This window comes from Schistocerca nitens, chromosome 3 (assembly GCF_023898315.1).
Source record: "Schistocerca nitens isolate TAMUIC-IGC-003100 chromosome 3, iqSchNite1.1, whole genome shotgun sequence".
Lineage (NCBI taxonomy): Eukaryota > Metazoa > Arthropoda > Insecta > Orthoptera > Acrididae > Schistocerca > Schistocerca nitens.
This window is the reverse complement of record NC_064616.1, coordinates 794797881-794812404: the sequence shown is the minus strand read 5'-3', so window position 1 is coordinate 794812404 and position 14524 is coordinate 794797881. Positions and strand designations below refer to the sequence as shown.

Genomic DNA, 14524 nt, shown 5'->3' with positions numbered 1-14524 from the left:
ATGTTTGTTTGCTCTGGTCTTCACTTAACCTGCAGAGATAACAATGGAGATTTAAAAATCACAGAAATACTAGAAGATCTACCTTTAATTCCATGTAGAGTGAGTATTGTTTGCTGTGTACTACCAAAAATGAGTAGGTTTCATTGGCTGCTTGGAGATGAACAACTTTGCAGCAGATGGGCTTTTATAACTGCATTTGTAGGCATGTTGCTGACCTGGCTAGGGCAGCATGTTAACTTTTTGTGAGGGTTTCTTCATAGTATTCATAAATGATGGGCAGTCATTGTGCACTGTGGAACTATTTCACTATATCCATACTGTTGGCTCCTGGTCACTTGTGTTTCCTGGGTCTTTTCCTACAAGCACACTGGAAAATCCGACTATGTGTGGCTGCAGCCATAGACGACACACGGCTATGGGAAGACACATGGGAAGAGACAGGGGCAGATTGGCTGTTGTGTTTGCATGTGTGCATGTGTGTGTGTGCGAGTGTATACCTGTCCCTTTTTCCCCCTAAGGTAAGTCTTTCCGCTCCCGGGATTGGAATGACTCCTTACCCTCTCCTTTAAAACCCACATCCTTTCGTCTTTCCCTCTCCTTCCCTCTTTCCTGACGAAGCAACCTTGGGTTGCGAAAGCTTGAAATTTGTATGTGTGTTTGTGTTTTTTTTATTGTCTCCTATCAACATACCAACACTTTCGTTTGGTAAGTAACAGCATCTTTATTTTTAGATATATTTTTCCCACGTGGAATGTTTCCCTCTATTGTATTCATTATATTAATAACATGGCATTTACTTTTAATACTTTTGGTTTTTTTTTTTTACTTTTTAAATATTTATTACGATTTCTGTGTAATTAGTTACAACTTAAAATTGAAGCAATCACTGAATGACACAAGTTTTTATCATTTTTTAAATATTTTATTACCTTTATTAACCTTCAAAATAAACAAGGTGTTCTACCAGAGTACCAGGATTCTCAAAGTGTTCCATCAGAGGAAAACTTTGGGAACCTCTGTCTTACTGGATCTGGTGCAGGACAAAACTTTCAAGTAAATGTGGTTCAGGACAAAACTTTCAACTAATTTATTTGGGAAAAATGATTTTGAGGAAAGTCAACATGAAAGCCACCAGTTTCTGCAGTTCAGCATCATCATTTATCATATTATCTTGGATGTTTGTCATACTGCTTCTCATCCTTTCTTATTCCCTAGTGCCTAAGTTCACTAAATCTCTGTTTGTCATAATTCTTACATTAACATTAGTTATGTTATGCAACTCTGCAACAACACAGCCACCTCTGTTATTTCACATAGTGAAACAATGTAGTCTGATTTAATGTTGATGTTTCTACCAACAAAGTCACATCTTGTCAATTATTTCATAGACTTCACACTTCCTACAGTCACATATAATGTTTTCTTTGTATGGAGAAGGAACACTTTATCCCTTATTTTTTCTTACAGCGCATACCTCTTACCAAACAGAAGCTCAGTTTGCCAACTGATAAGTATTCTATCACTCAAGACTTGCAATATTTTTGGTACTGGGTGTTCATGGAGACTCAACTCACGAATGTCCTCGTTGGCTTCAATGTTAGGGCTATTCCGTGGCTCGCTCGAAATATCAGATGGGTGTTTGCAAGAAACAATAGTTTCCACTGAGGCCTTGCAAGGAGTTAGGAAATAAAAGGCCACTAAGACAGAACATCACTGATCTGAATAAACTTAATACAACCCTCTATTTCACGTTATTACGATCCACACTCGAATGGGAAGCACACCTTGATGTTCTCATCTTCTTTTGTAATTCGATTGGTTTTGTCAGGATCCCCATTTGCTACAATACGCAATATGCTATTGCCCCAGAAAAGCGTGGTGGGTGAAGCATGACCAAAGGTTAATATAAAAGAAGACTGTTACAGAGCAAGGGGAAATATCTTATTTCTTCTTGAATCACTATTGACATCAATATATTTTTTACCTTTATTTGATCCCATTTTGTGAATAGCACATAAAAGACACGTACACAAAAAATAGCTGTTTTGTTATTCAAGCAGAAATACATAAAATATTGTTATTAAAAGAGTAATTTCCTGAGCACTGATGACAATAGTACAGTTGATTTAACTGGAAATAATTTTCATAGAGAAATACTCATAATTTAAAATTCATCAAGAATACGTGGAGATGAAATTTTCAATGAGTTAATAGATGTTTCTTGCTAAATTGATGTAACTCATTTTAAAGCCTTCATTCTCGTTGTCTCCACATGCACGTCGTTTTCTTTTTTCCTATCCAAAAATTTCAAATTTCAAAAATTATTCATCATCATAATTCTTGTTTTTGAATCTTAACTTGCAATTATATCCAAAATTCATGTCATAGTTCTGTAACCCTGATTTTTCTGAGTCCAAAAATGCCAACTTCTACTAGAACTCTGTTAAGTACACCTCGATGCAAAGGGTTGTGGAACCTCAGCTGTTCAATATAAAACATCGAATCAAAACACCTTCATTTATCTAAATAGCCAGTCGTTAATTTGAGTAGCCAGTTTCAAAGGGATCACTGTGTTAAGAAGAAATCTGTATAAGTCACTGAATGCTGGCCCCTGTTTTGAGTCGGACACAGGTAGTATTCTTCCTGTGTGGTGGTCAGGGGCCTGAAGACAGCATAATGTAGTGCTGAAAGTGCTTGCTCAAATAAAATAACAACTGGAAATTTAGACATCTCACTGGGTTTTGTTTTGTATTTTGCTAAACTTGTTGGAGTGTTCATTATACAATTTGTAAAATTTAATTTTTTTTTTTTTTTGGTGGGCTCTGGGAATCCTTGTAGAAGTAGAAATTATTGATATGAAACAGTACCTATAAATTTGTCCTTTTTTCTGGTAATAGAGGGCATGGTTAAACCAAATTGCTCTTTTGCTTGTTATAATTCTGTGTTATCTGACTTTTTATTTCTTTTTCACATTATTAACAAAGACATAAAATCCAATTTTGATTTTTATTCTTATGCACACCTATAACTACAAGTGCAGGACAATGCCTGAGACAGTTGGAAGTATTCATCAGCAATATCTACATCTTGGTGCCATTAGCAGTCAGTCCTCAGTTGGTCATCAAAACGAGAGAGAGAGAGAGAGAGAGAGAGAGAGAGAGAGAGAGAGAGAGAGAGAGGGGGGGGGGCTAGAATTATTCTTATATTCTTATCGGCCAAGTACTTGGTGTAAGAAGAGCCATTCTGTAACATACAAAAATGGAGTGAATTTTTTATAAATGGAGAAAGCATTACAATGTGTCTGCCAGTATAAACGAAAAACAAAAATTGTACTGAACCTGTACGAAGCTATCAAAAATAGATAAAGAAGAAACAGTATGAAAATTCATCTGCTGTAAAACCTGATATGTATTGGTTCATAACAATGGTGCACATTTATCCCACGTAGGGTCCTGTGCTGCCATGAATCAATAAACCATTCTTTCCATTGTGTTTACAAAACAACACTTCTATCTACATGATTACTCTGCAGTCCACAATTCAGTACCCTGCATTGTGTTTTTCAACCATGTTCAACCTATTTCTCTACTGTTCCACTTTCAAACAGCTTGTGGGAGAAATGAATACCTACATATTTCTGTGCAAGCTCTTATTTCTCTTATTTTATGATGATGATCATTTCTCTTTATGTGGGTGGCTGCCAAGAAAATGTTTTCACGCTCCGAAGAGAAATTTGGTGAAAGAGAGTTCATTTAAAATCCTGCCACAATGAAAAACACCTATGTTTTAATGACTGGCGTCCCAATTCGCATATCATATCCACGGCACTCTCTCCCCCAGTTCACAACAATAAAAAATGAGCTGCCCGTCTTTGGACTTTTTAGATGTCCTCCATCAATCCTATCTGATGTGGATCCTGCACCACACTGCAATACTCCAGATGATGGCTGGCAAGTATAGTGTAAGCAGTCTCTTTAGTTGACCTGTTGCATTTTCTAAGTGTTCTGGCCAATAAAATGTAGTCTTTGGTTTGCTCTTCCCATAACATTATCATGTGACTGTTCTAATTTAAGTTATTTGTAATTGTAAATCTTAAGTACTTACTTAAGTTTACAGCATTTAGATTTAGGTGATTTAGTGTGCAACTCAAACTTAGCAGATTCCTTTAGTAATCATGTGGATGACTTCACACTTTTCATTATTGAGAGTCAATTGCCACTTTTCGCACCATACAGATATCTTATGTAGATCATTTTGCAATTGGTTTTGATAGTCTGATGACTTTACAAGATGATAAATGACATCATCTGCAAAAAAATCTAAGAGGGCTACTCAGATTGTCTCCTGAATCATTTATGTAGATCAGGAACAGTACAGGGCCTTTAGCACTTCCTTTGGGAACCCCAGATATTACTTCTGTTTTACTCTATGGCCTGCCAATTACTACAATCTGTGACCTATCTAACATGAAAACATGAATCCATCTGCACAGCTAAGATGAAACACATGCTCATGAAAACTGATTAGAAGTTGATTGTGAGGAATGGTGTCAAAAGCCTTCTGGAAACATAAAAATATGGAATCAATTTACAACCCCTATTGATAGCACTTATTACTTTGCAAGAATAAAGAGCTAATTGTGTTTCACAAAAATGATATTTTCTGAATCCGTGTTGGCTGTCTGTCAATACACTGTTTTCTTTTAAATAATTCATAATGTTCAAACACAGTATGTTGGAAAATCTTACTGCAAGTCAACAGTACCTGTATTGGTCTGTAATTCAGTGGATTACTCCTATTTCCTTTCTTGGATATTGGTGTGAATTGTGCAACTTTCCAGTCTTTAGGTACAGATCTTTCAACATGTAAGTTGTTATATATGATTGTTAAGTATGGAGCTATTGTATCAACATACTCTGAAAGGAACCTGACTGTTATACTATTTGGACCACAGGCCTTGTCCAAGTGATTTTTAAGCTGTTTCCTACAACGAGGATATATACTTCTGAGTTACTCATGTTGGAAATTGTTCTCGATTCATATTCTGGAATGTTTATTCCATGTTCTTCAGTGAAGGAATTTAGGAAAATTGTGTTTTGTAACTCTGCTTTAGTGGCACTGTCATCAGTAACATCAGCATTATTATTGCACAGTGATGGTATCGATCGCATCTTGGTGCTGGTGTACTATATATACGACCAAAATCTCTTTGCATTTTCAGCCAGATACCAAGACAGAGTTTCGTTGAGTTCCAGTTAAAATTTCGAGTTTCTGTAAAACATCGCCCATTTTGGGGGCTCTGTGTTCTTTTACATTTGGCAGGCTTTTTTTGTTGCTTCTGCAAGTGTTCACACCTGTTTTGTGTACCATGGGGGATCAGTATCACCTCTTATTAATTTATTTGATATACGTCTCTCAATTGCAGTTAATTCTATTTCTTTGAACTTAAACCACATCTGGTCTACACTTGCATAGTTTCAAAGGAGTTGAGACTGCATCTTCGGAGGGCATGAAGTGAACTTTTATCTGCTTTTTTAAATAGGTGTATTTTGTGTTTATTTTTCATGGGGTTGGACATTATGGTATCCAGTCTTGCTACAACAACCTTGTGGTCTCTAAACCCTTTATCCCTCACGATGCTCTCTATTTCCTCAGCATTATTTGTTGCTAAGAGATCAAGTATGTTTTTGCAACCATTTACACTTTGAGTGGGCTCATGAACTATTTGTTCAAAATAATTTTCTGACAACACTTTCAGTACAATTTTGGCAGACATTTTATGCCTACCACTGACTTTAAACATATACTTTTCGTCAACAAATTGAGGATAGATTGAAGCCACCACCAAATGTAATTGTATGAGTGAGATACCTATTTGATATGAGGCTCAAGTTTTCTTTGAACTGTTCAGCAACTGTATCATCAGAGAACTTCTCCAACCAATCTCACAACTGGAACTGTCATTGTACGTGCCAAACAATAACCTAGATTGTGGCTCACAAGTGACACCACAGAAAGTTTGTAACAACTCATCAAATAACCTTGTTAGTCTACTAGCAATGTCTGTAGGCATACACTCACCTGCAGTATTCTAAAGCTGTTATCCTTCCTGAACCGAGTTGGTCACCAACTTCACAACATTGGTGTTTTGGGTGGAGTACTGGGATGGTATTGTCAAAATAATTACTGTTATTAGAGTGACAAGTATTTCTTAGTATGCCAGATTTAAAAAAAGCCAAAAAGGAAATTAAATCATGATATTACTGTAAAGATTGTTCTGAAAAAGAAAATATCGTATAGAAGACTTTGTCTAAAATATTTAATATAATTAGTGACAATATAAGTGAAGTAGCCTATAGCTCTGAGCACTGATTGTAGACTGAGCAAAAGGTACTAGTTTAAGTGCACCAAGGTAGGGTTGATTGTAATTTTTCAGCCAATGTTGGGGAATTTTTGTGCAAACGTTTTTCCTCGGTGATTTCATATAACAAGCACTAATTACCGAAAAATGATATACACTGAGGTGACAAAAGTCAAGGGTACCTCCTAATGTCCTGTCAGACAGCCTGTTGCCTGGCATAGTGCAGCAACTCCATGTGGCAGGGAAGGTCCCTGCAGAAATACTGAGCCTCACTGTCGCTATAACCATCCATAATTGTGAAAGTGTTGCCAGTACAGAATTTTGTCCATGAACTGACCTCTCAGTTATGTCCCATAAATGTTTGATGGGATTTGTATCGGGCAATCTGGGTGGACAAATCATTCGGTTGAATTGTCCAGAATGTTGTTCAAACCAATCGCTAACAACTGTGGCTTGGTGACATGGAGCACTGTCAACCATAAAATTTCAACTGTTTTGGAATACAAAGACCATGAATGACTGCAAATGGTCTCCAAGGAGCCAAACATAACCATTTACAATCAATACTTGGTTCAGTTGAACCAGAGGACCCAGTCCATTACATGTAAACACAGCCCACATCAGCTTGCACAGTGCCTTGTTGACAACTTTGGGTCCACAGATTCTTGGGATCTGGACCATACATGAATGCTACTATCAGCTGTTACCAGCTGGAATTGTGACTCACCTGACCAGGCCACGGATTTCCAGTCGTGTAGTGTCCAACCAATGTGGTCACGAGCCCAGGAGATGCGCTGGAGATGATGTTGTGCTGTTAACAAAGTCACTCGCATCTGTCCTTTGCTGCCATACCCCACTGATGTCAAATTTTGCCACATTGTCCTAATGGATTCATTCGTTGTATGTCCCACATTGATTCCTGCAGTTGCTTTATGCAGTGTTGCTTGTCTGTCCGCACTGACCGCTCTATGCAAACGCTACTGTTCTTGGTCATTAAGTGAAGGCTGTTGGCCACTGCACTGACCGTGGTGAGAGGTAATGCCTGAAATTTGGTCTTCTTGGCATACTCTTCACTATGGATCCCAGAATACTGAATTCCCTAACAATTTCCAAAATGGAATGTCCCATGCTCCACCTACCATCCTGTGTTCAAAGTCAGTTAATTCCTGTTGTATCACGTGATTCACCTGAGCACAAATGACAGCTCCACCAATGCACTGTCCTTTTATACCTTGTGTATGTGATACTACTACTCTCTGCGTGAGTATCACTATACAATGACTTCTGTCACCTTAGTGTCAAATGACAGTTATACTTTGATGGGAAGCTGTCTATTTAGCTTTCCTGCTGGTGACTGCTTACATAACAAGCTAAATAATTAAAGTTATAAATATGCTTCCCCTATGAGTATGCAGCACTTCCAAACTATCCAGCTCAGCATAATTCTCAAGCTAACTGGACACCTGCCTTAGTCATGCCATGTGGTGTCTATTTTCCACTTACATGGTTGGTTAGTTACATGTTCCATGGATCATCTTGCACAATACATCGCAATGATGTGGAACAAGTTATTTTAGATTTACATTGAAAATTAATTTGTACATATGGCTACATTATGAACATTTGTATGTTGTTTTTTCTGTAAAAAAAAAAAAGATATACAGATGTGAGTTAGTAATTCCTACCCACCACCTTTTTACACATTACCGTAATAGAAACTCTTCTATGGAATAGAAAGTGAGTTACCCTAGAACATTATTGACTGAAAATATGTCAACTTATTGATTTGTCTCTCCCCAAGATCTGCAATGATTCTAAGTGCAAATGTGGCTGAACTAAGTTGTTTTAGGAGTTCAAAATGTCCCCCCCCCCCCCCCAATGTAAATTCTCATAAATATGGACTCCACAGAATTATAAAGTTTCCACCCTATTTATTATTTCCTCACTATGCTTTACACTTATCATTTGTATAGTACCTCTCGATATGCAGAACTGAGTATGTTGTGTCTTTTTAAAACTGAGGGTGAGACCACTTGCAGAAAACCAGTCAATGATACTTTTAAGAACTTTGTTTGCCATTTCAACTGTTTCTGCAGTATGCTTGGACTGATTTCAATACTAGTGCCTCCTGCAAAAAGAACTAAGTCTGCTTGTTGTATACAAGACGGAACATCGTTTACATATATAATGCCACCAGTAGTGTACCTAATATTGGACCTAGTGGGACCCCACACATGATTTCTCCCCAGTCAGAATTATGTTCCTGCATTCTTTTGATTAGATATGATATTACCCATTGGTTGGGTATATTATCAATCCCATACAATGTCAGTTTATGTAGGAGAATCTGTGATTCACACAGTGAAACACCTTGGAGAGGTCACAGAGAATACAAACTGGCACTATTTTATTATTTAATGCTTGTAAAATCTGGTGAGTGAAAGAGTAAATGGCATTCTCAGTAGAGCAACCCTTCTGAAACCCAACTGTGACTTGCTAAGAATAACACTGTTGCTAAGGTGAAATACTATTCTAGAATACATCATACTCTTAAAAATTTTGGAGAATGATGTCAGCACTGCCAGCTGCATATTTCTACTAACACTAAATATGGTGTTTAAGTAAAAAAAAAAAAAAACCGAAAAATTTGGAAACATACCTAATTAACCTCTCATGTTAGGTGGATAACTATGTGAGGTCACAAAGCAAGCATACCACCTTTAGTAGCCCCACCAGATATTGATATGGAAAAAAAACATCATCGATCTGTGTAACTGCTAATATGTCTGCTGCGAGCCGTTAGTATGTCTGTGGTAGCGTGTAAGATCAGCCAGCCTCCTGGGCTGATAAAAGGCCCACCTCAGCCTGGTATGTGTCACTTCAATGTTTACCTAGGCCCACATTCTACAGTGACCTCCATGTGCATTGTATCACAAAATGTGCATAACTATTGCTTTTCTTCAGTATATCTTCCAAGTTGTAGGATCAGTATTGCCTCTCATATTCTTAAATTTCTCTAGAACCTAAGCTGATCTTCCCCAAGGTTGGCTTCTATCAGTCTTTCCATTCTTCAGTAGATAATGCCTGTCAGTACTATGCGCGAATTCTTACCACTGCTTTTTGTCTGTAGTTCCTTTATCAGTCTTCTGTCCTACAAGACTACAGTAACACCGTTCAATGTCTTCAGTATAACACTCTAGTCCTCTCTGTCAAATACCGTATCCCAGTCAACAAAACAGATGTTCACATCATTTTAAACTTTTAGTATTCTTTGTCCTATCATCATAAAACATCCAATAGCATCACACATTCCTTTTCCTTTCCTGAATCCAAACTGATCCTCCCCATGTTTTCCTCAGTTATTTTTCTATTTTTCTTAGAACAAAGCTACACACAACCTTTATAATGTTGCACATGAAAAAAATCGATCATCATGTAATCTTTGCATTCCTTGGTATTGTATTTCTTTACGTGATGGGATTAGAACGCTTTTAACCAAATCTTCAGGTCAAATGCCCGCATTATAATTATATCCTTCTGATAGGTTTATTAACGAAAGAGGTGTAAGTATAGGACAAAATTTCATCCTATGTTTGATCTGGGAATGCAACACCACAAATAAATGAGGTGTCAGGGGTTTGAGAAATTTATGTAGCGAGAAAAGTATGAAAAGAGTTTATTTTTAGTAATTAAATACAAAAATTAATGTACATGTTCAAGTGCACTATGTTACACAATTAAATCAAATTATAAAATGGCATTCTGGCAAATAAAAGCAGAACATAAAACAATAATGTCAACATCATTAGAAACTGCCTTCACAAAGAGTTTGAATGTAATGTGTGGATGAATGGCTGATGTAAAAAGACACAATTAACAGCAATAAGTAACGGAGAGGTAGGTTGGCTGAAAATTACAAACACAGGCCTAAACAACATGTGATTTACATACAAAATACACATTTCAATGATTAATGCTGAACTATAGAGTGACTACAAAACGGTATGGCCTCATTTTATTTCAGTCTTAAAGTCAATATTTAAAAAAAAGGAAGGGACAAAAATGGGAAAATGGAACACTTAAAATCAATATTTTAAAAAAGTATGGAACAAAAATGAAAAAATGAAACATAAATAAGGGTAAAGTCTCTCTCTCTCTCTCTCTCTCTCTCTCTCTCTCTCTCTCTCTCTCTCTCTCTCTGCATTGCATGATCTCACATATCTTACATCATTACGTGACACTTGTGATTCAGCACAATTCAATTCTTGTGATTTTTCATTATTGAGCATCTTATGGTCTGATGCATAACACAATAATTATTTTGTAACCTTTTCTTGTATTTGTTTCAATATTGTATACCTGAACCTAATACTAATACTAATAATCTCATCACAAATCATGCAATAAAAATTATCACAACAGGCCAGAATATTTCCATCTCTGATCAAAATTTTGTCAAAGCAGTTAAATGAAAAACTTTAATTTAAATTATGTTAAAAAACTGCATGTCTTGATGAAATGCAATCACAGCTATCTAAGAATGGAGCACAGTGATGCCTTGTTGAATGAAGTGCCATAACTGCTTGTAAGCATTGTACACTGTGTTGCAGCTTCAGTTTGTTAGAGCAGGCTGGTGCCTTTCCAGTTATACTACAGCTTCGTAACACATTTTATAGAAGTCAGGTACTTATCTACAGGAACTTTCAAAGACAAAAAAATGTGTTAAATTCATTCAAAATCATATAATAAAGACAAAGCCCTTTCCCTTTCTTCTATGACCTTCCGAAATTTCGCATTTGGCGACAGATCTTCTTTTGCAATAGCTTTCAATTTGTTCAGAAGTTTCTCCAACACAGCTGGGTGTTCCTGTGAACATAACAAGGCTTTTTACAGAATACTCAAACATGTGGAGGCAAATATCACCTGACATAGCACTATTGGCATTTTACAAAGACCTCTGTTTCATGGGCACAAATGAAATTTATTAGATAAAAAGGGAGAGAAAATACTGCTCAGATTGTATGTATCTCTTTAGAACAGAAAACACAGTAAACACATGCAGTCATAGAAAGAGCAGCAATTGGATCACAGGTTGGTCTCAATGCAAAACTTACTCTCGTGTAAATTACCAAGTCATTTTAGTAGAATAATATACACAGATACTTCTTATTAATAAAACTGTTTCCTGTGGCAAAGAAAACGATACGTGGAAAGACCAGGTCACTTTCAGATACGAATACACTGATCACAATCTTACCATTAGCTTTTCAAAAGAAGCAGTGCTCTCCTTTTCATTAACATCACTTCTGGCTAGATATTCAGTCTCATAACTCTTGAGCCTAGCAGTGGCATCCTGAAACATGAATTAAATGTAACAACTTGTCAAAACACTAAACACATTATATGAAATATTTACACGATCTCAATGATGACAGGAGAGACAGGCGTTAAACTGCATCACACAATGACTTGTCAAGATGAGCTGTCCAATTCACTAGTAATATTGCAAGTGCAGTAAGTCACATACCACTTTCAGTATTACAATATTTTCCAATTTTATGAAATATTTACGAACTATCAATCACTGCCAACAATACTGCACTTACCTCTATCACATCATCTGGTAATTTGGCAACCTTAGCAACTTCAACTCCAAAGCTCCTGTTGCAAAATCCTGGCTCAATTTTGTATAGCATTGTAAGTTTACCATCCACAATAATTGCAGTTGCATGTAGATTGTGAACATTTGGTAGCTCATTTGCCAGCTCAGTTATTTCATCAAAATGAGTAGCAAATAATGTGAAACACTTTTTTCTCTCTGCTAAGTACCTAGAAAATATTGCTTTATTATTCTCATCAGTATTTACTGTGTTGTATACATAATTGTGGTACTACAACAGAGTAATTGCAACAGAAAATGCAAAAAAAAAAAAGCAGTCAAAAATGGAATGAGTACTGATGACCACTCAGTGCATAGTGCATGTGCTGAGCAGTAGATTTGCAAATAAAGAAGCTCTGGAACATGGCAAATAAAGTGGAAGACTTGCATTCCGCTTTGGACAACATGCATACACACATGGCTACCTCTGGCTAAACTAGGCTGAGGGACTGTGTTGGGCAGAGCAGGTGGAATGGCCACAGTAATAAGGAAAAGGATGGAAAGATAAGCAGAAAGATGAAGAGAAGAGAGAAGAGAAGCAAGTGTTTTGATGTGGAGGGTAGCAGGGTTAACAACAGGAATATGACACCAAAGGAAGCTCACTCTGATTTATGCTGGGATAAAACATTATGATGTAGGGTGTATGGAGGGGGAGAGGGGGGAATAGAAGCGAAGGCAGGAAGGAATGAGGAAGAAAGAGTGATCACATTTTAACAATGTGTAAATGAGGAGTTAATTAGGGACAGTGCACAAGTTTGGATGGGGGGGAGAATGGGGTAGGTAATCAATAGTGTCATTTTCAAATGAACTATCTAAGCATTGGCCTTAAGCAATTTCGGAGAACCACAGAAAATGAAAATCTGGATGACCAGATGGGGATCACAGCTGACCAGATGGGGATCAGAGCCACTGTCGTGCTGAATGTGAACCAAATGTCTTGCAAATGGGAAATCTTGCTGTCCTAGAATGTAAAGGGGAAACTGCTAAGAGAACAAAGTGAATAATGATTTATAGAACAAAAACTATAAATAAAACTAAAGTGACAAAGCCAGAGGGAGTAGTGGGAAGCAGGTGTAGTACTGGGGGAGTGAAGGGACAAGAAAATAGTGGAAATTGAGACTAGACAGATTGGGGGGCCAAAGGGTGTGATAGAGAAAAGGTTCTCAGTTACTAATTTGGAGAAGACAGTGTTCAGGGTGGGGGGTGGGGCAGGGGATATAGATTCGATCACCATGAGGGTGCTGCAGAGGTGCTTGGTGAAGAAAGATGATGTTAACAATTATAGAAAAAAAAATATCTGAGGCAAACTGTAAGATGGTTCTATTATCTCTATCACATATCTTCATCAAAAAAACTCAAGTAAAAGATAGGGGAGGTAATTATGTGTTTGGAGGCATACTGCCAGTCATTTTCAATGGTTTTTGTGTAGTCACCTTCAGAAACCCATACATTAAGCTCCGCACGGCGTATGTGTTGATGTGCAATATACACTTTGGTAATTCAGCCCATCTGTAGGAAAGAAGTAGCAACTGCAATGTGGAAGTAATAACAGTGATTGCAGGTCCACTGAAAGTTTAAAAAAAAAAGACAGAGAGGAGGAAGAGCTTTCTAAGCATGTTATGTATGCAAACAATTTTGCTAGTGATTTTCACTTATCTGGAACAGTCCCATCACTTTAAAGACACACAAAATTCAGTACTGAAGCTACAAATTTTAGTTTCCCTGAAACTAATTTTCACTTGAAGCACACTCTAAATTTTTCATTTATAATATGGTTTTCTGCAGACTATCACATACATAAATGGATCTGGTTGATCACCACCACCACCACCACCACCACCACCACCACCACCACCACCACCTCAAGCTGATTACACAAACCAGCAATAAAATATGAAGCTATTTTTGGAATCCTGTCTCCCTCTTCCTTTAATTTCAACTGGTAAAGATCCCAGACCAATGGGCAGTAAAAGGAAATCAACTGAAAGTTTTTGGTAAGCTATCTCCTTAGTGGATGAAATGCATTTCCTTGAGATTCTACCAGCCAGTCTTTACAAATAGTTTAATATTAATCCTTCCACATTAAGTCACTCCAGATGCATCTTTTAGATTTTTTCTGACACAGGGTGTATACATAAAAAAATCCCGGATCTCCCGGTTAAAAATACACTTTCTCCCAAGTGAAAATACACTTTTTCCGTGTTAAGTGACAGTATACTTTCCCTCGAAACTGTAAAAAGTATGACTCATTTGAATGGTTATGGTTCTATACAGTGGCTTAGGATTTCCCAGCACTTTAGGAAACGATATTATTCATGGGGTGTGGTGTGTGTGTGTGTGTGTGTGTGTGTGTGTGTGTGTGTGTGTGTGTGTGTGTGGTGGGGACGGGGGGGGGGGGAGACGACCACAACACATTTTGGAAAGTTCTTTGATGTGCAGCAACATAAACACTGCAAATTTTCATATTACGAAAGCATAAATTCGCATTCCACCAGACACCGCAT

The 14524-nt window shown here is 37.3% G+C and overlaps 1 protein-coding gene across 1 annotated transcript in view; it reads right to left on the bottom strand.

The window, feature by feature from the left end:
- Positions 1-10020: 10020 nt before the first annotated feature.
- The window catches only part of LOC126248813 (DNA mismatch repair protein Msh2), a 244481-nt gene continuing 239977 nt past the window's right edge, over positions 10021-14524 (bottom strand). Inside the window, exons 16-18 of the mRNA XM_049950222.1 lie at positions 11968-12190; positions 11619-11714; positions 10021-11227 (exon numbers count right to left, since the gene is read on the bottom strand). Coding sequence (XP_049806179.1) covers positions 11090-11227; positions 11619-11714; positions 11968-12190 — 457 coding nt within the window. The 3' untranslated portion in view covers positions 10021-11089. The remainder of the gene's footprint in view (positions 11228-11618; positions 11715-11967; positions 12191-14524) is intronic.